Source organism: Peromyscus californicus, unplaced genomic scaffold, assembly GCF_007827085.1.
Source record: "Peromyscus californicus insignis strain IS unplaced genomic scaffold, ASM782708v3 Scaffold_15__1_contigs__length_86483966, whole genome shotgun sequence".
Classification (NCBI taxonomy): Eukaryota; Metazoa; Chordata; class Mammalia; order Rodentia; family Cricetidae; genus Peromyscus; species Peromyscus californicus.
The window spans coordinates 74,322,917-74,349,507 of NW_026294447.1; the positions used below are offsets into that span (position 1 = coordinate 74,322,917).

At 44.3% G+C, this 26,591-nt stretch overlaps 1 protein-coding gene across 4 annotated transcripts in view; it reads right to left on the reverse strand.

The window, feature by feature from the left end:
* Smoc1 (SPARC related modular calcium binding 1) overlaps nt 1-26,591 on the reverse strand; it is a 164,258-nt gene that overhangs the window by 60,816 nt on the left and 76,851 nt on the right. For all 4 annotated transcript variants that reach the window (XM_052739426.1, XM_052739425.1, XM_052739423.1 and 1 more), the window contains exons 2-3: nt 20,998-21,163; nt 19,711-19,823 (exon numbers count right to left, since the gene is read on the reverse strand). In XM_052739426.1, coding sequence (XP_052595386.1) covers nt 19,711-19,823; nt 20,998-21,067 — 183 coding nt within the window. In that variant the 5' untranslated portion in view covers nt 21,068-21,163. The remainder of the gene's footprint in view (nt 1-19,710; nt 19,824-20,997; nt 21,164-26,591) is intronic.

Consider the following 26,591-nt stretch of genomic DNA (forward strand, 5'->3'; position numbering starts at 1 on the left):
CAGGGACCCAAGAAACTTCACACTTCCTAGTCTGGCTCCTCTGTGTGGTGCCCAGAATGGCCCACATTTTGTAAATGGCCAATATATACCTTTTGCTTGTTTAAATTCTGTTGCATTTAGCAGGGAAATATCAAAAAATGTTTGCACATTTCCAAAATAACCAAGAAGAAAGTCTCTCATGTGTAGGGGCTTTGTTCAGGCCCAGAACTGAACCATCTGGCTGGTGATAGGTCAAAGGTGAGCTGCAAAAGTGAGAGCTGTTTCATTATCCTCATGGCTGACTTGACTTTCAATTAAACTTTCCCACCTTCCCACTTGGTGCCTGTTTTTCTGACCTTTCTCTACTTTAACATGGAAAAAATTCTAGTCCCTTCCATTTTGCAAGTTTACCCAATCCGGAGGGTCGCCTGTCTTGGCATATTATATGAGCTCACAGTAAAGTGGAAACATCCCTAAACATAGTATGTAAGTGTGTGTGAGACGATGGCTTTACCTAGAACTCTCTTGAGTGAGTGCTGACTGTGGGCCTACTCTGTGTGTATCTAGCCGCCTCACCGAACGTTAGCTGCTATCTCACAAAGTCCTAAGAAATGAAGTCTAACTCCTCTGACGTCACCAGTTTAACCCCCTTTCTCAGTCCCTGATGATAGCTCCGTATCCCTGTGGGATGTGTATGGGGGTCTCTGTCTGCCGATGTCCCAGGATGAGAAGTTAAGGCCTTTTGTGTCTGTCTCTCTGTCTATGCGTTTCTCAACCTGCAAAAAGTTCTCCTCTATTTTGAGTCAGAATATTCATATATATGGATACAAGTACATATACGAGAGAGAGAGAGAGAGAGAGAGAGAGAGAGAGAGAGAGAGAGAGAGATCTCACCGCTGGTCACCTCTAGGGCTATACTAAAGGCTATTGTCATTTACAAAGATGTGACAATGTCTCTCGTACATCCCTTTGTCCATCTCTTTTCCTCTTACTCTTGGTTCGTCTCGCCTCTGTACTACACATCTCTGGTTTCAATGAGTATCCCTCACATGACATGATTTTGTGGCTTTTCCTCCCTGGGTTGTGCTCTTGAGTGTGCCCTAGTTTGGCAACATTGTGGAAGCAGTGTGGAGTTGTGCTTGGAGCCAGGCCACTTCAGTGGGAGTGTACTGACCGACTCTGCCACTTGCAGGCTGTATGACCCTAAGCAAACTACATGGCTTCTCCGAGTGTCAGGTTCCACGTCTGTAAGCAGGACTGTAAGAGCATCTGCCCAGTAGGTTGTAGTGAGGATGGAATAAGTTACTCTGTTAGGTATATAACAGTCTGGCACGGTGTAACTGCAATCTAAGAAAATGGTACTATCACTGATGACGGTTGCTGCTGTCTGAAAAAGAAATAAAAGTAGAGAGTGACTAAGGACCCCCATCACAGAGCCTCTGCCCCCCTACAGGCACAGGGAAGGCTAGAGAAGCAGCTTCCACCTTTCTCTTGCTCCCAAGCCCAGCCCCAAGCCCCCTACAGAAGAGCAGCCGAAGATACCTCCCAGAGCTACCTACTTTTGCTTGCACAATAGACAAGTGATAGAAAAGAACTCCCCAGTAACTCTGGGGAGCTCTGATGCCAGACAGAGAGCACCCAACCCCTGCCTGCTTGCTAACCTGAAAGAGGATGCATCACAGCTATCTAGTGGGTGATCAGCCAGGTTTGACGAGGAGGACAGGGCAGAGGCTGGAGCAGGCAGGTCCCACAGAACAAAGTGGACACAGTGCTCCAGCACAATGCATGCTCCATCTCCTTGGACTCTCTCTCTCTCTGCATAACCCTGTTCCGACAGGTGATAAGGAATGCCGGTTCTCTACTGAAAAGATGAGGGCGGTGGTTTCTACCCCGTGTGGAAGATTGGGCAAACCCTCGTTACACAAGAACAGATCAGGCACTGTTCCCATCACCACTTACAAATGTGAATGTAGTGCCCCCAAAGGTACGTAACTTAGACGGCTTTCCCTCTACAAGCTATGTGCCGCCTAGACTTCATACATGAAGATGAAAGACAGACTGCCTTCAGAAAGCTGGCTGCTGCCTGCTTCTTGGGAAAGCCCCACCTTCGGCAAATTCCCAGATCTCCATGGACTAATGACCTTAGTGAGAAGAGCATATGGCAGTGTAGGGAGAGGGGTCGCCACAAGCCCCATCCTCTACCTGAACAGGCTGCAACATCTCTGTCTCAGTTAGTTTCTATTGTTGTGATGAAATGCCAAGACCAAAATCAACTTATAACTCCCAGGTCCCATTCCATCACTGAGGAAAGTCAGGGTAGAAACTCAAGGCAGGAACCTAGAGTCAGGGACTCAAGCAGACGCCACAGAGGAGTAGTGCTTACTGGACTGCACTCCTGGCTTGCTCAGCCTGCTTTCTTACAGCTCCCAGAACTACCAGCTCAGGGGTTGCACAGCCTGCTAGGAAGCTGGACCCTCCCATATCAAGCACCAGTCAAGAAAATGAACCACAGACTTGTCCACAGATTAATGTGTAGGGACATTTTCTCATTGACATCCCTCTTCCCAAATGACACTACCTTGTGTCAGGTTGACATTAAACTAGCCAGAACAATGTCCCTCAAAGGCACCAAGGCTCACTGTAACCAAAACACTTTCTAATTTAAATAGACATTTCTGCTAGTAGAGTCAAAGAAGAAATAATTAGCTTAATAAGACTGAGATCTCTTAAAAGGTATCACAAGTCTCAAGGTTGGTGTCTCCTGCCCTAATTTGCCCCCCACTTCCTCCCTCTCTCTTCCCAGATGCTTCCCTTCCCTGGAAATACTAACCCAAGAACACTGGTATTGCCGAAGGATCTTGGACCACAGCATAGGCTCCAAGTTTCAGAGCATCCCCCATCCTAGATGCAGAGGCCTGGGGTGAGGAGTTGGCATCATTCCTACACATGGTGCAGAACACTCATCTCACCCTCACTTGCAAAGGAAGAAGAATGTTTCAAAGGTCACTACAGTTGGCACAACACTAAACACGAAGATCAACAAAACAGAAGCCGGAAGCCAGAAACAAGGCCTTGCGGTTCTGGTCAACTGATTTTTGACAAGGACCGCAAAGATAACTGAAGAGAAAATAACAGTCTTTTCACCAAGTGATCCTGAGGTTAGTGAACACACTTATGCAGAATAGTGAGGCTGGATCCCACCTCCCACACACAAACTTAGAAGAGATCAGAGACCTAGATGTAAGAGCCAAGGTCATAAAACTCGTAGAGGACAACAGAAGAGTAAATCTTTGGATTAGAAAATGGCTTCAAAGTTACCACAACAAAAGCATATGCAGAAGAGGAAAAAAAGGAGGAAAGAAGGAAGGAAGGAGGGAAGGGAAGAAAGGAGGGAGGGAGGAAGGAAGGAAGTCGGTTAATTAAACTTATGTTTTATACATAGAGTGTATAAATAACTCCTACAACTCAGCACTAAAAAGACAACTGGACTGAGAAATGGGGAAAGGAGCAGAACAGACATTATATATATATATATATATATATATATATATATATATATAACTGAGGAGACTCAGCACTAGTTACTAGGGAAAATCAAGAGCATAATAAGACACCAAGTCATAAGGGAGAGTGAGGGCGTCAAGTGCAGGCCAAGAAGTGGAGAAGTGGAGCTCCTCATGTGTTGGTGCTGGGATGTGAAATGGTTTGGCCACCACAGAAAAAGCCCTGGTGATTCCTCAACAGCATGAACAAGAGGAAGTGAAGGACCCAACAATTCTATTTTTAGGTATGTACTAGCATTGCTAAAAGCACATGTCACATAAACAGGCATGCCAATGTACACAACTGTGTTATTTATAACCTTCCAAAAGTCGAAATTCTTCAAATGTTCGTGTGCTGCTGAATGAATAAAGAAAATGGAGTACAGCCACATGACCAACTATTACCAGATAATAAAAAGGAATGAGGACCCAACTCATGCTACAACATGAATGGACCCTAAAGACAATGTACTGGCTAAAAGAAACCATTCACAAAAGACCAAGCATTATATGAACTGTCCAAAATATGCTAACCATAGGAATCTAAGGTAAATTTAGTGGCTGTTCCGGGCTGAGGAGAGGGCTTTTGCAGAGAGTGGAGGGTTTCTTCTTGGGTGATGAAGATGTTCTGGCACTAGATGGTGGCAATTGTTGTGGAACCCTGTGAATGCACTAAAAATCACTCAGTTGTGTGTTTCAAGGAGAAAGTTTTATGGTGTGCAAATTGCATCTCAATGGAGCTTTTTCTTAAAGAACAATAATAGGACGTGAGACTGCAGATCACCTCGCCAACCTCTAGACTAGCCCAACTCTCTTAAGCTACAACTCATCAATTTGAGAGCTTAAGTGGGGGGACAACTAACATTTGTTTAACAGCAACTATGATACACATGTGTATACATTATTTGTGTATAATATTTGGTTTCTTAGAACAAAAGCAATACAACAAAAAAAATACACTTAAAACAAGTTGTAGGAGGCCTTAACCACAAATGTTCATATTAAAACCATTACAACTTGCTTAGTGAACATTTAACCAAAAAGAAAAGCAACAACTTGCCTCACACTAGGACCCCTTACCACTCATACCATCCAGAAATAAAGGATAGATTTGAATTTTTTTAGCAGTGGGAGGGAAGGAAGGAGGGCGAGTGAGTGAGAGAGAGAGAGAGACAGAGACAGAGAGACAGAGAGACAGAGAGAGAGACAGACTCAAAGAGCTAGCTTACAGACACACTCTGTTCTCACCATGCATCTACTGCATTGCTACACATGATCCAAGGAGAAATCCTCAAGGTTCCTCTTTGCAAGATCTCAGCACATCAGGGTAAAAAAAACCCATTGCCTCCAGATTCTTAGGACCTCTAGACTCATCAAAGAGTGGATAAATCAGGGATGGAGAGATGACTCAGCCATTAAGATCACTTGTTCTTTCTGAGAGCTCAGATTTGGTTCCCAGAACCCAAATGACTGCTTTTATCCAGCCAGAACCTTGGTCTCAAAGGATCCAACACTCTCTTCTGACCTTTAAGGGTACCAGGCATGCATGTGATGCACACACATACACGAGAACAAAATATTCATACACATCTTTTAAAAATTAAGATTAGACAAACCCTGTCCACAAGGAGGCTAATCACTCCAGACTGCCAGTGTTTAATCAACCCAGGTAAATAAAGGCTCACAGTGCATGTGATGGACTGATTCCTCCAATAGGCTCTAAGAATCTGAAAGATGGGAGAGCACATGGTAAAGTGAAGTGCTCCTGGAATGAACTGGTCCTGCAACAGGTCTCTAGGAAGAATGCTATGTACAGTGGGAGTGGCTGAGGGTGCTAACAAGCAAGAAAACCTCTAGGTCCTCAAGTGTTATATCTTCTGGTGTTTTAAGAAATCACAAGGGAACCTGCTGTTTGTCAAAAAAAAAAAAATCACATGATTTTCCCTTTGGATTTCCAACTTCAGAACAGAGCAACCACTGAGAAGAAAGTATAACTCCTGGGACATCTGTCTTCAGAAAAAGTCAATATACACACTTACTTAGCTTATATATGCACCGACAGGAGGAGCAGCAGTTAGAATGAGTGGAAAATGGGGAAAGTAGCCTCCGGAACTTATCAAGGAAAATTGTTCCTGGAACAAGGAGCTCAAAGGCGAGAAATATAACACATCACTTTACCTAGAAGCAGCATAATGCAAGGCTTTCGTGTTTGATGATATTAGAAATGTAATCAACACAAAAATTAAACGGCTTTGCAACTATACCTGATAATTGCTACTAACCGCCACATTCCTGCTGAATATTTATGGGAAGCAATTTGGGATGCTCGTGTTAAATGGCTTAAAGAGCAAATGTTCTGGACTGGGGGCGTGTGTGGCTCAACTGGTGGAGTTCCTGCCTAGCATGTCTAGATCCTAAGTCTGATCCCCATGGCCTCACAGAATGGGTGTGATGGAAAATGCCTGTAATCCCAGCACACCACTCCTGATGTGGATGCAAGAGGTTCAGCAGTTCTAGGTCATCCATTCAATGTCATCCTCAGGGACATTGCCAGTTCCAGGTCCAGCCTGGGCTGCATAAGATCCTGACTCAAAAAACAAGCAGAGAAATAAACCAAAACAACAGCAAAACAAACAGACGCAGAACTTCCAGAAGGAACTTTCCCGACACAACGGAACTGCACAGAGCACGCGGCTACGAAGACCAGCCGCCCCCATCCTCTCACTCACACACAGCACTGAAAAGGGCCTGGCACCTTCACCTTGCAACTCCTTACACCGAGCAACAGCCCGCTCAATAAGTCTTCCTATTTCTTTAATTTTCTATAATTTAACCTCCACTCTTGCATAAGTGTCTCATGATGCTTTTGTTTTTGTCTGTTCGTCGTTCGGTCAGGTTTTAGGACTGCTGAGTATGTTTCTCCACCCAGGCTACCACAAGGCACTCTTTACTGTGTATTCATCCATATCTCTTAGACTTCCCCTCCTTTCTCGACATCTCATCTTCTTTCTTGTATCTTTATGTCCTCCTCATTTTACTTCTTAATATAACCTCGCATAGCTCTAACAAACTCTAAAATGGAGACCCTAACAGTACCCCAACTTTCTCCTCCTAGCTACTTTACTCACCTTATTCTTTTCTCAAAGTTGATCCAACACTTAATCCCTAGTCTCACTCATCCATCCCAACCCCAATCTCATTAACTGAAACCCGAGACTACTCCATGCTATCCTTAGTTGTTTATCCTCCAACAGGATAAACAAATGTTGGCTACTACAACATTTGCAGAGAGGTAATATCCAGTTACTATGGTTGCTCTCAGTTACTATTCTATCTAGGGAACAACATAGAGTTCACAGCAGGCACCTTGAGCTCTTGAACTCAGGAAATTATTTTCTGAGCTACATTATCAATTCTACCAAATCCAAGTCCCAATTGAACATTGCAAATACTTCAGCTTAAAGAATATAGCTAATTTTAAGCCGGGCGGTGGTGGCACACGCCTTTAATCTCAGCACTCAGGAGGCAAAGGCAGGTGGATCTCTGTGAGTTTGAGGCCAGCCTGGGCTACAGAATGAGATCCAGGACAGGCACAAAGGTACACAGAGAAATCCTGTCTCAAAGAACAAAAAAACAAACAAACAAAAAGAATATAGCTGATTTAAAAAAAAAAAAAAACCATACGGTGAAATACCCCCAAATGTGTAAATCCCAAAACAAGAACATAAGAAACACAAAAAATGCCAAAGAAGCACAACTCTTCCAAAAACTACTAACCCTATAGTGATTGCATATAGTAAAAGTGAGGTGAATGAAATCCCGGGCAGAGGACTCAAAATAATGACTATCAGCAGAGAAATCAAAGGGGAAATAAGCTCGTAATCAAGAACACAAGCAAAATTTGCCAGAGTGAGGAAAGAGATGTCCCTCCAGATATGGGAGGCATTTAAGACGCCAAACAGGGAAGACCAGAAAAGACCTTCCCCTCATTAGATTATAATTAAAACACTAAATACACAGAACAAAGAATGCAGTGAGAGAGAAACGCCAAGCGACACAGAAGGAGGCCATGGGAACCGCTCCAGAGGACTCAGCTGAAACTGTAAAGGACAGAAGCGCTTGGAGTGATGTGTTTCAAGTTCTGAAAGACAACAGCCAGCCCAGCATACTATCCCCAGCAAAGTTATCTGTCATAATTGAAGAAAAATTAAAAGTTTTCCATGATTAAAAAAAAAAACAGATTAAAGGAATTAATGACACTCAGCTAGCTCTACATAAAATACTTGACTCTTTTAAAAGAGTGGAGAGAAAAACAAACCCATTCATGAGGCCACAGGAAAGAAGAAGCCACACTAGAATAATAGCTAAGCAAGGGACAAAGAGGTAAAAAACAAACACTGCAAAAAAACAAAACAAAAACTCGCAAAATCAACAAAATGACAAAAAATTAATGCACACTATTATGTAATAATACTGAATATTAATAGTCTGAATCCCCCATCAAGACACACAGACTAGTAGATGGGATTTTAAAAAATGAAAATTATCTACTTGCTGTCTCCAAGAAATGGATCCTACCACAAAAGACAGGTAATACGTTAGGGTGAAAGAATAGAAAAAGATATTTCAAGTAAATGGCCTTTGGAAACAGGTAGGTGTTATTGTTCTATTTGAAAAAAAATAGGCTTTAAAAAGAAAATGTCACTTCACACTAATTAAGGGGACCTCCATCAACAGGGCACTGCAATTCTAAACACTTGTATCCAGAACACAGTATACCCAATTTCATAAAACAAATACTATTACATGTAGTCACAAATTAATCCAAGCACAGTAGTAGTAGGTGACTTCAGTACCCCAACTCTCTCCAATTGGCAGGTCTTCTCAACAATAACAAAAGAGAAATATATTAATTAAATGACATCATAGATTAAATGGACTTGCAGACATCTATAGAACATTCCATCTGAACACTAGAGATTACACACTTTTCTTGGCAGCCCATGGAACTTGCTCTAAAATAGATCACAAAACAAGACTTACTAACAAGCACAACCCTAGAGCATACACAAATTCACAGAAACTAAACAACACCCTGTTGAATGAGGAATGGGTCTTTAAAGAAATCCAGAGGAAAATGTTTAAATTCCTAGAATCAAATGAAAATGAATCCACAGTATACCAAAAGTCTATGGGACAAAATACAAATAGCCCATGAGGGAAGTTCAAAGCTCTAAGAGCCTACATTAAGAAATCAGGCATTGGATAAGGCCACTCAGTCCTTAGGCATACATAAAGACTCTCTTTATACCTAGAGCAGCAGTTCTCAACCTGTGGGTCATGACCCCCCACAAGGGTCACATATCACATATTCTGCATATCATATATTTACATTACAATTCACAGCAGTAGTAAAATTACAGTTATAAAGTCGCAACAAGATAATTTTGTGGCCTGGGAGTCCCCACAACATGAGGAACTGTATTCAAGGGTCGCAGCGTTAGGGAGGGTGAGAACCACTGGGTAAGGGGAAGAAAGACCTTAAGGGACTAGAGATAACATAGCACGGGGGATACAAATGGGGAAGGAAAGGAAGAGGAAAAGGGGTTTAAGCATAAGCTCTAAGAATGTCTGAGAAAGCCAATCAGAACCTTCTATTTTATAAGCTTTATATGTATAATTATATATATATATATATCTAATATATTAATTAATATATTTTTTATTGGAGTTACCCCCCACAGAGGATTCTGCTCATCCCAAAAGCCATAGGCTGACAAATAGAAATCTCAGTGCCAGATGTGGAATACCTTCCCTCCAGTTGTGGGACAGAGGTGTCCCAAACCCCAAAGTCAGAAGATAGAAAGAAACCATTAAGATCAGGGCAACTGTCAACAAAACGAAAACAAACAGCAAAGACAAACTCAAAGACTCAGTGAAATAAAATTCATTCCCTGGCGATATAAACAACATTGACAGACTCTTAGCCAAACTAAGCAAAAGGAAGAGAGAGAAAACTCAAATTAATAAAATTAGAGATGAGAAGGGGACTATTACAACAGATACCATTGAAATTCAGGAAATCATTAGATCTTACCTTAAAAACATATTCCACTAAACTGGAAAATCTAAAAGAAGCAGATTAATCTCTAGGTGTCTATTAAATAACCAAATGAAACCAAGATGAGATGAGCAGTTTCAACAGATCTATAATAGGAAATGAGATTGGAGCAGTAATGAAAAATCTCCCAACTAAAGAAGCCCAGGCCCAGATGGATTCACTGATGAATATTACCAGACCTTCACAGAACTAACACCAATACTTCTCAAACTATTCCATAAAATTGGAAAGGAAGAAACACTGCTAAACTCTTTTTCCAAAGCTAGTATTGCCCTGGTACCAAAAGCATATAAGGATGAAGGGGGGAAAAAAGGAAGAAAGAAAGAAAATTATAATTTCCCTAATGAACATAGATGCAAAAATTCTCAACAAAATGCCTGAAACTTAGATTATTCCCCATGATCAATTGGCTTTATTCTAGAGATATAAAGATGATTTGAATATATGTAATGTCAATAAATGTTATAAGTTTCATACACGAACCCATGAACAGATAGCATATGGTCATCTCAATAGACATGGAAAAGACTTCTGACAAAAATCCAACATCTCTTCTAAAAGTTCTGAAGAAACTCAGAATAGAAGGAACATAACTCAACATAATAAAAACTACAGATGACAACCCGATGGCCAGCTTTATCTTAAATGGAAAAAAACCTCAAAGCATTTCCACTAAAATCAGAAATAAGTCCACTTTCTCTGATCTTATTCGATACAGTATTGGAGTCTTAGCTAGAACCATAAGGCAAGAAAAGCAAATACAGAGATACAAATAAGAAAGGAAGAAATCAGAGCAGATGATGTTATGATCCTACACTTAAAAGAGCATAAAGATTCAGCCAGAAAACTCTTAGAACCAGTAAACAGCTCAGCAAAATGTCAGGATATAAAACTAACATGGGAGAAGCAGTGGCTTTCCTATGTAATGGTGACGAACATTCCAAGAAAGAAGTAAGGAAATAATTCCATTTGTAATGGTTTCAAAAAAAATTAATGAGGAATAAAACCTAAACAAGGTGTAAAAAGATCTCTACAAGGAAACCTTTGAAACACTAGAGAAAGAAATTGAGGAAGACACTAGAAGGCAAGAAGGCCTCCATGTTCACAGATTAGTAGATTCAATATTATGAATATGCCCATCCTACCAAAAGCAAGCTACATGTCCAGTGCGATCCAATCAAAATTATCCTGCATTTTTCCACTATCTGAAAGTTCATTTAAACACACAAAAGACCCCAGACTGTCAAAGCAATGCTGTTTAAAAATAATACTGCTGGAGGAGTCACCATATCCAATTTCAAGTTATACGACAGAGCCATGGTAATAAAAACAGCATGGTACTGGTACAAAAAAACAGACACACAGAGCAACAAAATAGAGAGAGGATCCAAGTACAGGACCATGCAATTATAGGCATTTGACTTTTAGCATAGATGTCAAACATACACATCAGAGAAAAGACAGCATCTTCCAACAAAAGGTTCTAAGAAAACTGGATGCACAGCTGAGGGAATGGAATCCGCCTATATGCCTATCAGCTACTGGGTGGATAATGCCAATGCAGTACATATCCACAATGGAATTTCATTCTGCCATTACAAAAAAAATCAGTCTACAGGAAAATGGGCAGAAATGGAAAATATTATACTAAGTGTGGTAACCTGGGCCCAGAAAGCCAAATGCTGCATGTTTTCATTCATATGTTGATCCTAGCTTTGAATATTTAGATTCACGTGGTTAACCTGGAGTGTCTGCAGAGGTCAGAAAACCAGAAAGGGCCCTGACAAGGAGGGAAGGGAAGGAAAGTAGCCTTAAGACAGGGAAGAGATAATGTGTGGTATAAAAGCAGTCAAAAGCACTTGCTGCTCTTGAGGAGGACCTGGTTTTGTTCTGTGCACCACTTGAAGGTTTACAATGGTCTATAAATCCAGTTCCAGGGTATCCAGTGCCCTCTTTTGGCTTCTAAGTACACTGGCTATGCACAGAGTACACTTACATACATGCAGGTAAAACATTAACACACATAAAATATTTTTTAAAGCTCTTGGAGGGGAAAGACTGGGAGTTACAGGCTTAGGCAGGGATAGGCGTGGGGGTAGGAGCTGGGGAGACGAGGGAGTACAAGGGTGGGTGAATCAAAACTAAGATGTATAAAAGAGCCTATGGAAGCCCACTACTTTGTAAGCCAATTTTATATAGATTAGAAATTTGAACTGAGATACTCTTGCATACGTGGACAATGTTTTCTCCCAATTTGTAAATGAAAATCTCAGTGACATTCATAGGATACTTTCCTAGTTGTTGGTCGGGGGACCTCAGAATCCCCCAAAACAAGAGAGGCTATGTCATTGCTATTGATATCTCATCAAAACGGGATGAATAGACCTTCTTTTGGTCCAGTACATGCCTTCTAAAAATGTGGATTCCGGGTTTACCAGGACTCATGATGCATTCCTTTATACAATGGAATAAAATGTAGCAACTTTTTGAACTAGACAAAAACATATGTAACTTAATTAATAACAACCCCACAGTATAATTAAAGAAAATGTTATAAAACATGTATTATTGTACTATTTTTCCTAAAGAATAATAAGAGCACAGAGAAACCAATCTGGAACTGACCCGGAAACTTCCTCACTGTTGGCTAGCTTTCACGGTGCTGAAAGCTGCTATGTAGTTTGCCGGGGGAGAAAAGCCATCCACAGACTTACCCAACAGTGAGCCCTGAGTGCTACACTATCAGCCTGCCAGACAAGCCGTGCCCACTGGTGTAACAGTGGCATGAAGGTTCAGAGGGTAACCAACTGCTTTCTGGTTGGATCGGAGGCCTGCTTCACAGAAGGGAATTCATGCCTAATACTGCAAACCAGTTCAAATTTCATGGCTTAGGAGAACATAAACCTTAGGAAGGAAATCAACTACTATTGTTTTGCTAAAAAGACATGTTGTGAATCTTCCTTCTAAATAATTGTCTTTATTCCCATAGATGAGAGCTTCTCTCAACCTTGGTCAGAGAAAATTCTTTTTTGCAGTGAGCATCGCTCAAGGCAGGGGTTCATAATGGGTCAACTGTCCAGAATAAGTGGCTGGTAAGTGGCTTTCCCTAAAGGGGACATCTGTACCAATCCCCACAAGATTCAGGGAACACTGTGGAAGAGGGGTGGGGAGAATGTAAGATCCAGAGGGTGGGAGGAGGGCTGTGAAATGTTGTTGTCCAAACATGATATGGCCATTGCACTCATAAACCCAGAAAAGCTGTTGCTGTCTGCATAAGACCAAGCCAGTGGATAATACCAGCAGAGATGGGGGAGGGGTTCATGAGGCTCCATCCTTATCCGAGGAGCTATTGATGGCTGCTAGGAGTCAGTTCTCTTTAGAGGTGTGGCCGCTAGTAGGTTGCCCATGTTTATGCAGATAACACCAATTAGATTCAGTGGTTTATAAGAAAGAAAGAAAGAAAGAAAGAAAGAAAGAAAGAAAGGAAGGAAGGAAGGAAGGAAGGAAGGAAGGAAAGAAGGAGAGAGAGAGAGAGAGAAGCAGACAGGCATGAAGATGGGAATGACCATGTTGATGGATCTAAGGGGAACATGGGGGGCGTTGAGGTGGATATGGTCAAGACACATTTTATGTGTGTGTGTGTGTGTGTGTGTGTGTGTGTGTGTGTGTGTGTGTGTGTGTAAAATTCCCAAAGAACAAGTAAAAAATATTTATAAATGAGACAAAATACACCTTTTGGCCTAGTACATACCTTCCAAAAATCTTATTCCTGATTTTTCAAGATTCATCCTTTTATACAAAGAAATAAAAATGTAGCAGTTTTTTAAGAGGCAAGCCATATGCAACTTAACTAAAAGTAAGCCCACAATAAAATTAAAGAAAGGTTATAAAATAACATGTATTATTGAACTGCTCTGTCCTAAATAATGATAAATTACTACATACACAAAGAGATCCAGAGGGTCACAGACTGAACAGTTCCTATTTTAGGAGGATGAGATCTCTCATTTTATCTTCCTGCCCTATATATTTCTATAGCATCAGTTTTCAGAGTGTAATAAGTGTTCTTTTTTAAATGCCATTCCTTTAGAAAAGAATTAAACATGCTTTTATAAAATAATTATAAAAGAATTCTTTTAGAAAGTAATTAAACATTCGTGCATATACACACATGTAAAGTAAGCCTCTACAACACATATTTTAGTGCCCACATGATGTGTTCTGCCATAATTTGTTTAGACAATTCTCTCCCTTATTAAATATTTAGGTCAGTTCCAATTTTTGCTAAAACAAAATTGGAAATCCTTTGTCACTAAACATTTTCATGTAATTAAAATTATTTCCCTGGGAAATTTTTTAATAAAAATAAAATTATTTCCTTGGGAAAAATTTTTTTAAAATAAAATTATTCCCTTGGAATAAATTCCTAGAAGTAAAATTGCAAGCTCCAAATGTGGGTTCATTTAAGGCTTTTGACCCTATTGCCAAAGTACCCATTACAAAACAGGTGCCAGTTGACTTTCCCAATAGCAGTATAGGGGTAAACCACTTCCCTGCATTCAACGCTGAACGCTACCATCTTCTCCTATTGTTTGTTACAAGTTTGACAAGGGAAATGATCCATCCATCATGTGTGTGTGTGTGTGTGTGTGTGTGTGTGTGTGTGTGTGTGTGGCCAATGTTGTGTCAGGCCCTCAGATGCTGTGCTGGAGAGTTTTATGTCAACTTGACACAAGCTAACGTCATCTGAGAGGAGGGAACCTCTACTGAGAAAATGCCTCCATAAGATCAGACTATAGGCAAGCCTGTAGGGCATTTTCTTAATTAGTGATTGATTCAGGAGGACTTGGGCCATTGTGGGTGTTGCCATCCCTAGGGTCTATAAGAAAGCAGGATGAGCAAGCCGTGAGGAGCCTGCCAGTAAGCAGCATCCCTCCATGGCCTCTGCATCAGCTCCTGCCTCCAGGTTACTACCCTGTTTGAGTTCCTGTCCTGGCTTCCTTCTATGATGAACAGTGCTATGAAAGTATAAGCCAAATAAACCCTTTCCTCCCCAGGTTGCTTTGGTCATGGTGTTTCTTCACAACAATAGAAACCCTAGTTAAGACAGATGTCTTCTGCCTTGTCATTTGAGACAGGGTCCTTTGTTGGCCAGAATCTTGCTGAGTACGTTGGGCTGGCCAGCCAGCGAGTCTTAAGGGTCCTTCCATCTCTACCTCCCCAGGGCTAAGATTACAAGCGCACTAGCACACCCAGCTTTTTATTTGGGTCCTTGGGAGCAAACTCAGGTCTTCCTGCTCTCAAGGCAAGTGCTTCACTCTCTGAGCTGTCTCCCCAACACCATCATCATTTTGATTTATATAATTTAATACTTATTCATAATTTTAGTTCTACAATTTAATGAGTAGAGAAGATTACATCATTTATATTCATATTCATCTACTGGCTATTTTCATTCTTTTTTCTTTGGTGGTACCAGGGACAGAACTCAGAGCCTGGTGCATGGTGCAAATGCCCTGTCACCATGCTACATCCCCAGCCTCAATTATAGGCTAATGTCTTATCACGTATGCCCTCCTTTTTGGTATCACTTGACCACATTTTACTACGTTTTTTTTTTCCCTTCCAAATTGTTAAGAGATACCAATATAAGATCATCTCTTTGTCATTAATGTCTATCATTTGCTTTCAGCTTAAGGTGTTTATAATCAAAATTTTACATTTGTGTTCATTTGCTCATAGACAAAATGCATCCTGAGTTATAGTCAGTAGACTCACAAGTGGGCTTTTGAAACATGAATTTCCAGCTACACACACACACAGTCTTTAAGCAGTTACTTCGTCCCGTGTCTTGCCATCTTTTCTGCACAAGGCAGGGGTCACATTTTTTAATCCCTCATAGCAACCAGCACATAACCCAAAACACAGTAGAGCTCGAAATGCCTGCCTGCCTGCTTGGGATAAAAAGATATTGTGTCTGGAGATTTGCTTTGAAGAAACTCAGTTTGGGATGGGATGAAAATGGGACAAAGATGAAACAGAATTGGCCACGTGTCAATCATCGTTGAAAGTGGTGATGGGTACATGGAGCTTATTATACTATTATGCCTACTCTTTTGTACTTTCTTAAAATTTCCATAATCAAAGGGTTTTTTTTTTTTGAATGTGTGTTTGATTGATTGGGCAACAAGAGAGGGAACTTCTGGGATAACAATGGCGGTGAAAATGAAATACATATGCATCAAGGCCACTTCTACACAAAAACATCCCGAGCCCCGAAGTCAATCAGCTCGAGTAAAAACCCCCGTCTAGCTCAGTGACCTCAAACTGCTACTCACCTCCTCTGAAACTCAGCTTTTCTTTATTCAAAGGCATTAGTAACTATGGAGAAAAGGTTACAGTGAAGACCAGTGAGTGTAAAACTCTGGGCTGGCACCAGCACACCCCACAGTGACCATCATTGTCATTTGATGATGAATGATGCTTGGCAAACTCCTGCCAGCACTTCCTGATGCTGACAGTTCAACTCCCAGTCACCACAGCTGAGATCTCAGCTCATCAACTTGGGCAGTAGACAAACACTTGGCAGAGACCTTGGTAGGACATATATTAGGAATTATGTCCCCAGTATCCTGAGAAGAAATAGACACCACCACCATGAAGGACAAAGCCTGTAGCAACTGACTTCACTCCAGGTCCCCAAAGAGCTGAACCCCACATCTCAATGGTGCATTCAAGAAACCAGAGACAAAGCCATTCCAAAATAGGTTTTAATTGTTGAACAAATACTGACATTACCCCTGGGGGGTGAGGAGACTAAAAATATACCTGTGTCCAAGAAGGCTCAATAAAGTACTTAAACCTTGCAAGCACAAGGTCCTAAGCTTGACGGCAGAACCCACATAAAAAGGCTAGACACAGTGACATGCCCTTGTGACTCCAAAGTTGTAGGGGCAGAAAGACGGGGCTTACAGGCCAGCCTAAGCTAATTGGTGAGTTCCAGGTCAGTGAAAGACTGCCTCAAAATTCAAGGTGGATGTTTCCAAAAAGAACACCACTTGGGATTTCCTCTGGCCTGCACATATACACGCACACATGTACATGTGCAACCACACACACACATGTGCTTGCACATGCACCTGTACAAAAAGCACATGTATAACCATACACACATGTGTACCTGACCACACACGTAAACACATACACACAAAAAATGTCTGTGTCTGGATGTGAGCCTCAGAATTATTAGATTTAGTGGTCTGGGGCTGCCCTTCACGTACTGAGAGTTCAGTGATGTGCATGCAACATCTCTACTGTAAATGAAGATGAGCCATCCGTGTGTGAGCCAAGGTTGGGTGTAGTGGGGGGGGGGGGGACAAAGGGAGAAAGAAGAAGCCACAGAGTCCCCACATGAGCCTCATTAAAGCTAATTCAGTCATGTGGCCTCCAGCTGTGCCTCATGCCAGATAAAGCCAATCCCAACAGAGTCCCCATCATTCTCTCCTTGTTCTTCAGGAGAATGACATCTGTAACAATTCCCAGGACTAAGGAACGCTACTAATTCCAGGATGCACACATGCCAATATTCTAAGGAATGGTAGAGCAACATAGCTTGTCTCTGGACTTTGCTCTTAGGGGGATAAAAAGAGCTGGTTGAGTGATGACGGGCCATGGGGGAAGGAGACAGGCATTCTATCTCACAGCACTCTGGCCTCTCAGCGGAGTGACTGAATCACGCTCAGGGTGGCAGTTTTGTGAAGTTATTGCAGCATCTTTGATGGGGGTGGGGGGACACTTCCATTTAATCCCTTGAGCTGGGATGATCTACTGACTGGCTGTCTAGCTGTCCACCAAGCTGAGCCAGCCTGAACTGTGGACACATGGCAGTGCTTAACCTGTCACATGAGCAAGGGATACCTGACAGTCTGCACTGCAGGGCACTCTCATTTAGCAAGTCAGCCTGGACTAATCTGCAAGTTCCTTTCCTTGAGCAAACACCACCTGGTCGGGCCTGGCCTTGCCAGAACAAAAGCCGGCCAGCGGCTGTCTGTCATGAGACAGCAAACACTTCAGAATCAGGAGGGCAGAGGTCAACCACTCTCATAAGCAACACATTCAGGACTCCACGAACCTCCAGAAGGGAGGAAACAGCTGCCCTCAGCTCTGCCCCCCTCCCCATCACCTTTCCTCCGCAGGTCTCAGCCTAAAAGGAACCTCAAGAAGGTCTAATTTCCCCTCTGAGGATACGAATGCTCAGATGCACTTTCAAATACAGACAAAGGTCACCACATTCTTTTTACTAGAATAAATACTAAACTTGGGAAGTTTCACCCAAAGGCTGTGGGTGCCCTCCCCCGACTCTTAAGTAGTGCCACCCATAAAGACCTTGGGGAGATCTAAGTTGGAGACCCACAGTGGGAATCACGATGATGCTGATGAATGCTTACATGGCGCCCATATGTCCCAAGTGTTTCATATATAATCCTCATCCCAGCCTTACAAGGGAAGTGAAATAATAACCACTAATAATAGTAATATGTCATGCATAACATGAGAGTAATATATAATGCTTATGACATCATAATAATGTATCACACATGTATAACATAACAGTCATGAAGATAATCGTCTCTATTTTTTTTTTCAGATAAACACCCTGAGAAGTTAGGTGACTTGCCTGTGTGGGTTGGCCTCAAGCCCAGGCAGTCAGCCCCAACCAGGCAGAGTGCACCAGCCACAGCCCTAGACTGCCGCTTCCTAGTGCAGACCTCAGAGCCTCCTTTGAGTCTGCCAGTTCAGAGAGCAGCAGGACATAGGGATCTTTGGAGTGCTCTGGGCTTGAACCCAGCTCTCCACTCCAAGGCATGAGGGTGCATGCATCTTCCATAAATAGGAATAATGACACTATGTCCCATGGCTGTGCAAAGCTTTAAACAGGAAGTCAAAACAAGTACCTCACCTGGGGCTGGTGGCCAAGGTCACTTTATCCCTGTGCTCTCCAGCCTGGCTCTCCAGACTGGTTACAACTTGGAGTCAACTGACATTTATAACACTAAAATCCAGTCCCCCACCAATCATCCCTCTATATGACTATCCAACAGGGGGTCTGAAATCAGTCATGCCCTAGACCTCACCAAGAAGGGAAATCTGAAGCTCCTTTGACCAACAGCCACCCTGTGTCCCCTCATCCAGAATCACAGAGAAGCTTTTAAAAACCTGAAACTGTCACCTCCATCGTGGAAAGTGTAGATTCTCTCTACATGCTGTTCTACTGGATTAGGAGGGTTGTGGGGGAGGGGAGGGGCTTACCGCCTGCTGTGACTCTCTCTCCCCACAACAGCACCTCCATGCTTCTGACACACATCCTGACTCACAGAAGCCTCTCCTCTCCTGGGACCGAGGGAGCAGCCTTGAATCTTTCCCAAGAGGTACCTTCCTGTCCCACCGCTGCAGCGTAAGGCACCCTCCCCTGCTTTTACACCAAGCACTAGGCGGAAAACGGAGCAGAAGTGGAACCTACTGAAAGAGTATTTAAAAATCTCAGTGCGTGCACATGGGCGGAACACATGGGCGCACACAGAGTCCAGGAGCCATGGTACACTTTGTGCTCCAAGAAGGCGCTGGCTGCATCGTTCAAGGAGGGTATGCATGCGGCAAGGCAAGAGCGTGTGGAGGGGGAAGCCGTAAATAGCGAAGGGAAGACTGGGGTTGCCTGTGGAAACTGGCAGGGGCAGGAGAAAATAATCCGCCCACATTTGACAGGAGAGAAAAAAAAAAAACAAAAACGCAGGTCTGGCCCTCAGAAAAGACAGCCAGCAGGGAGGACAGGGACCCAGCCATGCCAGTTTCCTGGCTCAGACTCCCATGCATCTTGTCAGGGCCCACTGCCAGTTGGAAAGCAGTGGCATGGAGGGCCCCGAAGGGGAAAAGCAGTACGGGGGAGTTGAAGAGCCACTCACCCGGCCCTTGCCCAGAAAGTGAAGGTACCAAATGACCCTCACGTTCTCTGGACATCGCCCGTCTGCCTCAGTCCAGCAAGCGACCTGAGAAACCCATCTGAGGCCTCACCTGTGTGAAGGAGCCGTCCTCACCACACTCTGGGACAAACACGGCCTCCTGAGGCTTCTTGGCCTGTTCCAAGGCCTGAGCCCTCTCCAGGCGACACTTGCTCTGGCCAGCATCTAAACGGGGAAGGGTGGGGGAGGAGTACATTGTATGTTTCATTTGGATGCCACACAGAAGTCAGGGTCCAAAAATGGCTGCCCCATGGCAGGAACACTGTGCAAAACCCTCCAGCTGGGGGAGGGGTGGCATGCCACCACCCTGACCAGCAGTAAGAGCACACACACAGTGCCTGTGCCCACAGATGGCCGCTTGAGCTCACCTTCCTCTTAATGCTGAACTTAGAAAAGTAGAGGAGAAGCAGATTAGCCCCGGCTCTGCTTTTCTTTTTCTCCCAAATGCCCCTTTGCTCATGGGGTGAGGGGTAGTTTCCATTTCCATTAATTTTCTCGGGCTTTTCTAAAGCTAATAAATCCAGGAACAGCAAAAGGAGTGGGATGGTGTATGCCTTTAAGGTCAGTCCCAGGAAGGCTCTGATAGAAGGCCTGTAGTCAGCCTGGACTACAGAGTGAGTGCCAGGCTGGCCAGGGCTGTATAACAACGCTAGTGCTTTCTTGAGAAAATCCAGTGTCTGGGACAGCCTGCCAGCCTCCTGCATTGCCTATGATGGCTTTAGGCAGTCGAGGGTCACAAGCTCAAATAGCTACAGGACTCAGGAAAGCAACACAGATTCTGTCTGAGAAGAATCACATTCAGTGCTCAGAAGCCAGAAAGAGGACTGGGGATTGTAGCAAACCAGAAAGCAAGCTCTGCTTCAGGGGCTGGAAGCTCCTCAGCTCTGGTGATGTGTTGCTTTCCCCGAACAAACCTGATAGTGCCAGACCTGACGATTTGGGAAGAGAGGAACAGAAGGCCAGATTTGTTGTTGCTGTGACTCTCCCAATGTTTAAATGTTATCTCAAATACTTTTCATGTTTTAAAACAGATCAAACAAAACACTTCTGTGAACCAACCATTTGGAGTCCCTATTCCAGGGCCAGCAGTAATGTACTGTGTCTCCACTTTGAAACAAAACCACAAGCCAGGCGCTGGCCAGAGAGACCCTGCGCTCCTCACTGGTGGCAGTGTCTGAAGAGTGGGGAAGTGCTCACCTCTTCAGGCACTCTTCCTTCCTTCACACTGATGGAAGACACAGAGGGACACGGAGCAAAGGCATCCAAGCTCCCATGAGGCTATCACAGTGCAGGAGCTGCGGTCCCAGCAGCCTTTGCTGGCCGAGTGCAGGTCACTCACCTTTGCATTTCCCTCGATGGACCACTCCCAGGGCTGGGTCTCGACACTTGGCTCTCTGGTACTCACACATGGACTCATAGGACCTGCCATCAGAGGCACAGATGGGTTTGGGTTGAGTCCTGGAACAGTGGAGGTTGCATTGAGGATCACGGTCGCTTATTAGAAACTACATTAGGAGAGAAAAAAAATGAAATGGCATAGAGGTTATTTTTGCAAGAAAAATAGGGAGAAACCCACGGCTTACAGTATTGGCTTGTCCTTGGTAAGTAAATTCCTGATAAATCTTGTTATAAAACCCTAGAGATAAAGGGACCAAACAGATAGCACGTCTATCTGAGGAAGACTCCCTGTATACATCCTAAGGATAGTGAGGTCCGTTTATTGACCATAAACAGGCTGTGCCAAGTGGTTCACATGCAGGATCTTGTCATTCATCACAACTACCCTGTGAAATAGAACCCCTGACTTTGTAGATAAGGAAACAGCAGCCCGGGAAGGGGTGACTGGACCAATGTCACACAGCTGTGAGGAGTGGGGATCTCAGTCCACGCCTAAATCTGTGGGAAAGAAAATCAAAGCTTTAACCTGTAAGACAGTCATCTTCTCCACCCATAGGGATGGCTATTGCCACCACTATTTAGACTTCCCTTAAAACAAGAACTCAGTCTCCAATTTCTGTGCGGAAAGCTTTATGTATTAAATAATAGCATTAAACCCCAAATCTATCTCCTGCCCATTGCATTTTTATGTATTCTAAGGGAATACATAAAAGCTAAGTGAATTTCGGTAAGAAAATTATTTCCCGATTTCAGATCCGGCAATGATAATAATCAGCTTGGGAAACACTGGAGTCAAACAGAATTCTTTAGGATCGGAATTCTCAAGACACCTTCAACAAACCCTTACGCGCTGCGACCCTCCAAGTCCTACAGTGACTTAAAGATACCTACAGGTCATTCACCACCTCGCCTGTTGAGCTGTAGGGTCAAATCTAAAGCTGCATGGCACTCGGTTATTTATTTGACCAGTCAAAACCTGTGGAAGTGATGTTTGGAGGCTTCACCACGTCGTAAAGCTAGGTTCTTGCAGCTTCATGCTTCTAAGGTCAGCACGTGTGGAAAGCACAGGAAGAAAAGGAGATCCCAGGCACAGGAAGTGTGAGGGGAAAAAATCCTCGTGATCACTGTAATCCAGCTGTCGACTGACTGCAACCCTCGGAGATGAAAATGAGAAGGACCACCCAGCTGAGCCCAAGTCCTAAAACAGAACTGGAACTGGCCCTGCTAATCCACTGTTTAGAGCTGGTACATTTTGTGGGTTTGCCATACAGCAATTAGTAGCAGGACTAAGAAGCATATTTGACAATGAATCTTCCAGAATTACCAAACCAGAGACCCCTTTGTCAGTGAACCACTGTTAACGGCTGTAATTGCTCAAGTACAGCCTATGAACTTCTTTCTGCCGAGTGGCCCCCGAGGAGACCATCTGGGCCTGGAGCGGGACCCACAGTAGAGCCCTGGGCAGACACTGTATGTAGTCCAGTGGTCCTCAAACTTCCTAATGCTGTGGCCCTTTAATACAGTTCCTCATGTTGTGGTGATCCCCCAGCCATAAAATTATTTCATTGCTACTCCGTAACTGTAATTTTGCTACTGTGATGAATCGTAATGTAAACATCTGATAGGCATGATATCTGATTCACAACGCCCCCCAGGGGTCATGACCCATAGGTTGAGAACCACTTCTGTAAGCTCTCTCGGTGGGATGTGAAGGCATGATGCCTGGCAGGGTCATGAGCATACAAGTGACTGTGGGCACTGTTGGTGTTGACAGTACAATTGCACCGGGCGAGCAGATCTAGAAGGTGCAAGTACAGGAATGTCTTGGATGTGCTGTAGTCCCACTGTGTGAAGCAAATAGGTAAGAGCCTGATAACACCTTCACAGAACCACACAAAGGAAATGCTGGAAACAACCGCCCGCCACATACATTTGAAGACCCCCCCCCCAGGGTGTCCACTATTTCACAGAGCACACCCCAGCTACAAAGTCCCACCATGACCCTGTACTAGGGGAGGATTCTCAGTGCAGGAGGGCAAGAGTGAGGAGGGTCAGTGTGCTCTGGCCTCTCAGAGGCCTATGGTTGCCACACTGAGGGTGCCTTAATGGGAATAGAGGGAGCATCGGCCTCTGCAAACCACCCTCAGCCCTGGATCCCTGCTTAGAACCCATGAGGTGTCCACCTGCCACTGAGACAGATCAAAGGTGTTCCAGGTCGACAGTAAGTGACCCCAGGCCCCTCCCTGGCCTCCGTGCTAGCATCCTGTACCCCCTGCTTTCCACTGCTCACTTACCCAGCCTCTCTGATCTTCTAGCCAGCTCCATTTCCTTCCCCCAGGCCTATGGATGTGCCCCTCCTCCATCTGCTTGCACCCTGCTCTGCCTTTGGGCTCCACCTTCTTTTTTCGGAGGCTTCTCCAACTCTCACAGGCAAGGACAGTCCCCATCTCTCTCTCTCACAACTCATGCTTCCTATGTGGTCTGAGATGATGAATTTATTTGTGTGGCTTGATTGACAATGGGATTCCCCCCCCCCCAACTTGGAGGTCCAAGACAAGAAGGATTTAAACTGTTTTGCTTGGAAATGCATCAGAGCATCTAAGCACAGCGCTGGACTGTTTGACTATGTGTGGAACGAATAAAGCCATTAGGGGTACTTCTCACATGGAATTACCTCAGAACTGAATTGTATAGTTAAAGGCCTAGCCTCCCTCCCAGATTCCCATCACCAGGCTCTGAGCTCTGACTTCCTCTAACCTCTCCATGGCAATACAGCAGCCAGAGGTGGCCCAGAGCTCCCTGTCTTGATGCCACCTCAGACCAGAAGGCTCTTGAGGGCAGGGTTATCTCCTCTCAGGCTCTTAGCTCCTGACTTGAAGCCAGATTTTTGCAGCAGGGTGGGTGTTCTGGTGTACTGTGTTGGCCTGCAGCATGAGCAGCAGTGTGGCTTGGCAGTTGGGAGCATGGAGGCAGGTCATGGGCATGGATTCCGGCACCCACACAGACCCTATTGAGTCTTGGGGAAGGTGCCTGTGTTTTCTGGCCCTGTGACAATGTTTTCTCATCTGAAACAATGAGGATACTAATATGCCCTGCCTTGTGTCACTGTGAAGATCAAACTAAGCTAACAGCGCCTCAATCACATTTAGGGTTTTGCTCATCTTTGAAATTTAAACAGCGTGGTTTTCTTCTTAAGAGAACACACCAAGGGAAAGACAACGTTTCTTTTTAAACCAGCAGAGGTTGCCTTGTCTGCTCGGCCGCTCACAGAGGACAGCTACAGGCGTCACCGTGGCATTGAACTACAGGTCATAAATTCAGTTTGGAAATGGCTTGTTCTGAGCCAAAAGAGACTCAGGGCAGCTGTGCCAGAGACCAGCCTGACAACAAGGGGAGCACTCTGTCTGCAGACAGACAGGTTACAGAGCCTCAGAGCCCCACCTTCCCAGCCCACGGAGGTGGTCTCCGTGTCAGTGGCGCTCCCACAAGAGGCCTGTCTCAAATTTACTGGCCCCTGGGGTGCTATAAAAACTTCAGGGATAACACAGGGCCGAGGCTAAAGACCATCTCCAATCAACTATAGACCCTCGTTTTTGTGTGTTTGGGGAACTGTGTGTATTTGTGACTGCTTTCAAAACACAGGCTGCGCTTTATAAAAACGGGGCTTCAGTCGGGTGCCTCTGCCCTCACAGAAGAGATCAGCCTTCATCCTGGAATATGCAGAACAAGGTCCTACCATCTACTCTGTAGCCAGGAAGCTGGGGTAAGGGGAGGAAGGACACTAGCTGAAGAAGCCACATGCTCTACATAGACACTGCTCACGGTGAGCTCCCGCTCTAGAATAAGACACCCGGCAAGCAGCTACCCCACAACATGTGAGCAGGGACACGAAAACGGGGTGCGATGCTAGAAGCTTGCGATACTACAGAGCCACACAGTTCCAAAGACCTTTTCCTGATGATCGAATGTTCTGTGTCCATGCGGTCCAATACAACGGCCACAGAACACACATGATTATATAGCAAATGCGATTAAGAGACCAGATACGTCGTTGTGTTTAATTTCAGACGGCTATGTGTGAATAGTAGCTACCATCTGCAATAGACCAGCCATGAAGTAAATAAACCAGGAGGAGGAGGGAGAGGAGAGGGAGAAGGGGGAGGAGGAGGGGGAGGACGGAGAGAAGGAGGAGAAGGACGGGGAGGACGGGAAGGACGAGGAGGACGAGGAAGATGAGGAGGAGGACAAGAAGGAGGAGAAGGGGGGAGGAGGGGGGAGGAGGGGGGATGGTCCTTCACTGAGTTTGTGCTTGTGTTTCCTGAGACAGGGTCTCACTATGTTACCAGCCTGGCCTTGACCTTGCACCTGCTCTAGCCTCTTAAGCTTGCACAACCACATCCAATCTCCAGTGAGTTCTTCCTAGAGCCGGGCTAAGACTTCTTGAACTAAAGCAAAGAGATCTTGAGAATAATTTCTGCATCCTGAACATGGACAGTAACTCAGGTTTGTCATAGTCCAAATGAAGTCTCCAGGATAGTTTTTTCTTCCGTCTTGCAGGTCACAGGAGGTACAGGCTAGAATCATTGAATCAAGCCACGTTTATGGTCAGTGCTCACGGCACACAGATACAACTCAGAAGAACTGAAGCAACCAGGATTGGCAGGAATGTTTGGTGATGGTCGTAGGGCCAATTATTCTCCCCAATGATCCAAACACTTAGTCATTTCCCTTAAGGATGAAAACTACATTTTAAAAAAAAACAAACAAAAAACTCCTTCCGAACTAAGAGACAAGAAAAGCAAAATAATAATGATGTTAAATATGATTGCATAATACAGAAACCGAACAAAGGGGGCCGGACAATTGTGCAGCTGTAATTGTCTCTCCCACCCCTTCTCCCTGGGGACTGGATAATTCCGAACACTTTGTGTTGTGCTCACATTGGCAAAGTGGGACAGACACTTGACACACATATAAACAAGTTACCCTCCCATTAAAAAAGTCACTCCCCAGGGACTGCCTCTGCCACAGGGAGGAAACGGGAGCAGACAAAAATCAAGGCTAGACTAATCATCCCTTCCATCTGAAATGAACATATTCTGGTCCCTGCCTTTCAGTCTCCAGCAGAGCAGAGTGAAAAACCCTGCTGCAGCTTCTGCCCGAAGAGACCACCCCAACACCACAAGCTGTGTCAGATTTGACTGGCTGCCAAGTTTTCATGACAGTGTAGTGAACAACAGAGCCAGCCTAAGGCTCAATCTGGGAGGAGATGTTCAATTCTTCCTTATATAAACAGTTCTCCAGCCTTAACTTCCACCTGCTATTTTATTATTTTCTCATCATTGTGGTGTATGTGAGTGAGCGTGCGTGCGTGCGTGCGTGCGTGCGTGCGTGCGTGCGTGCGCAGGTACCCACAGAAGTCAGAAGAGGGCATCAGTTCATCTGGCATTGGAGTTACAGGCAGTTGTGAGTTGTCCAATGTGGGTTCTGGGAACCAAACATGGGTCCTATGGAAAAACAGCAAGCATTCTGAAC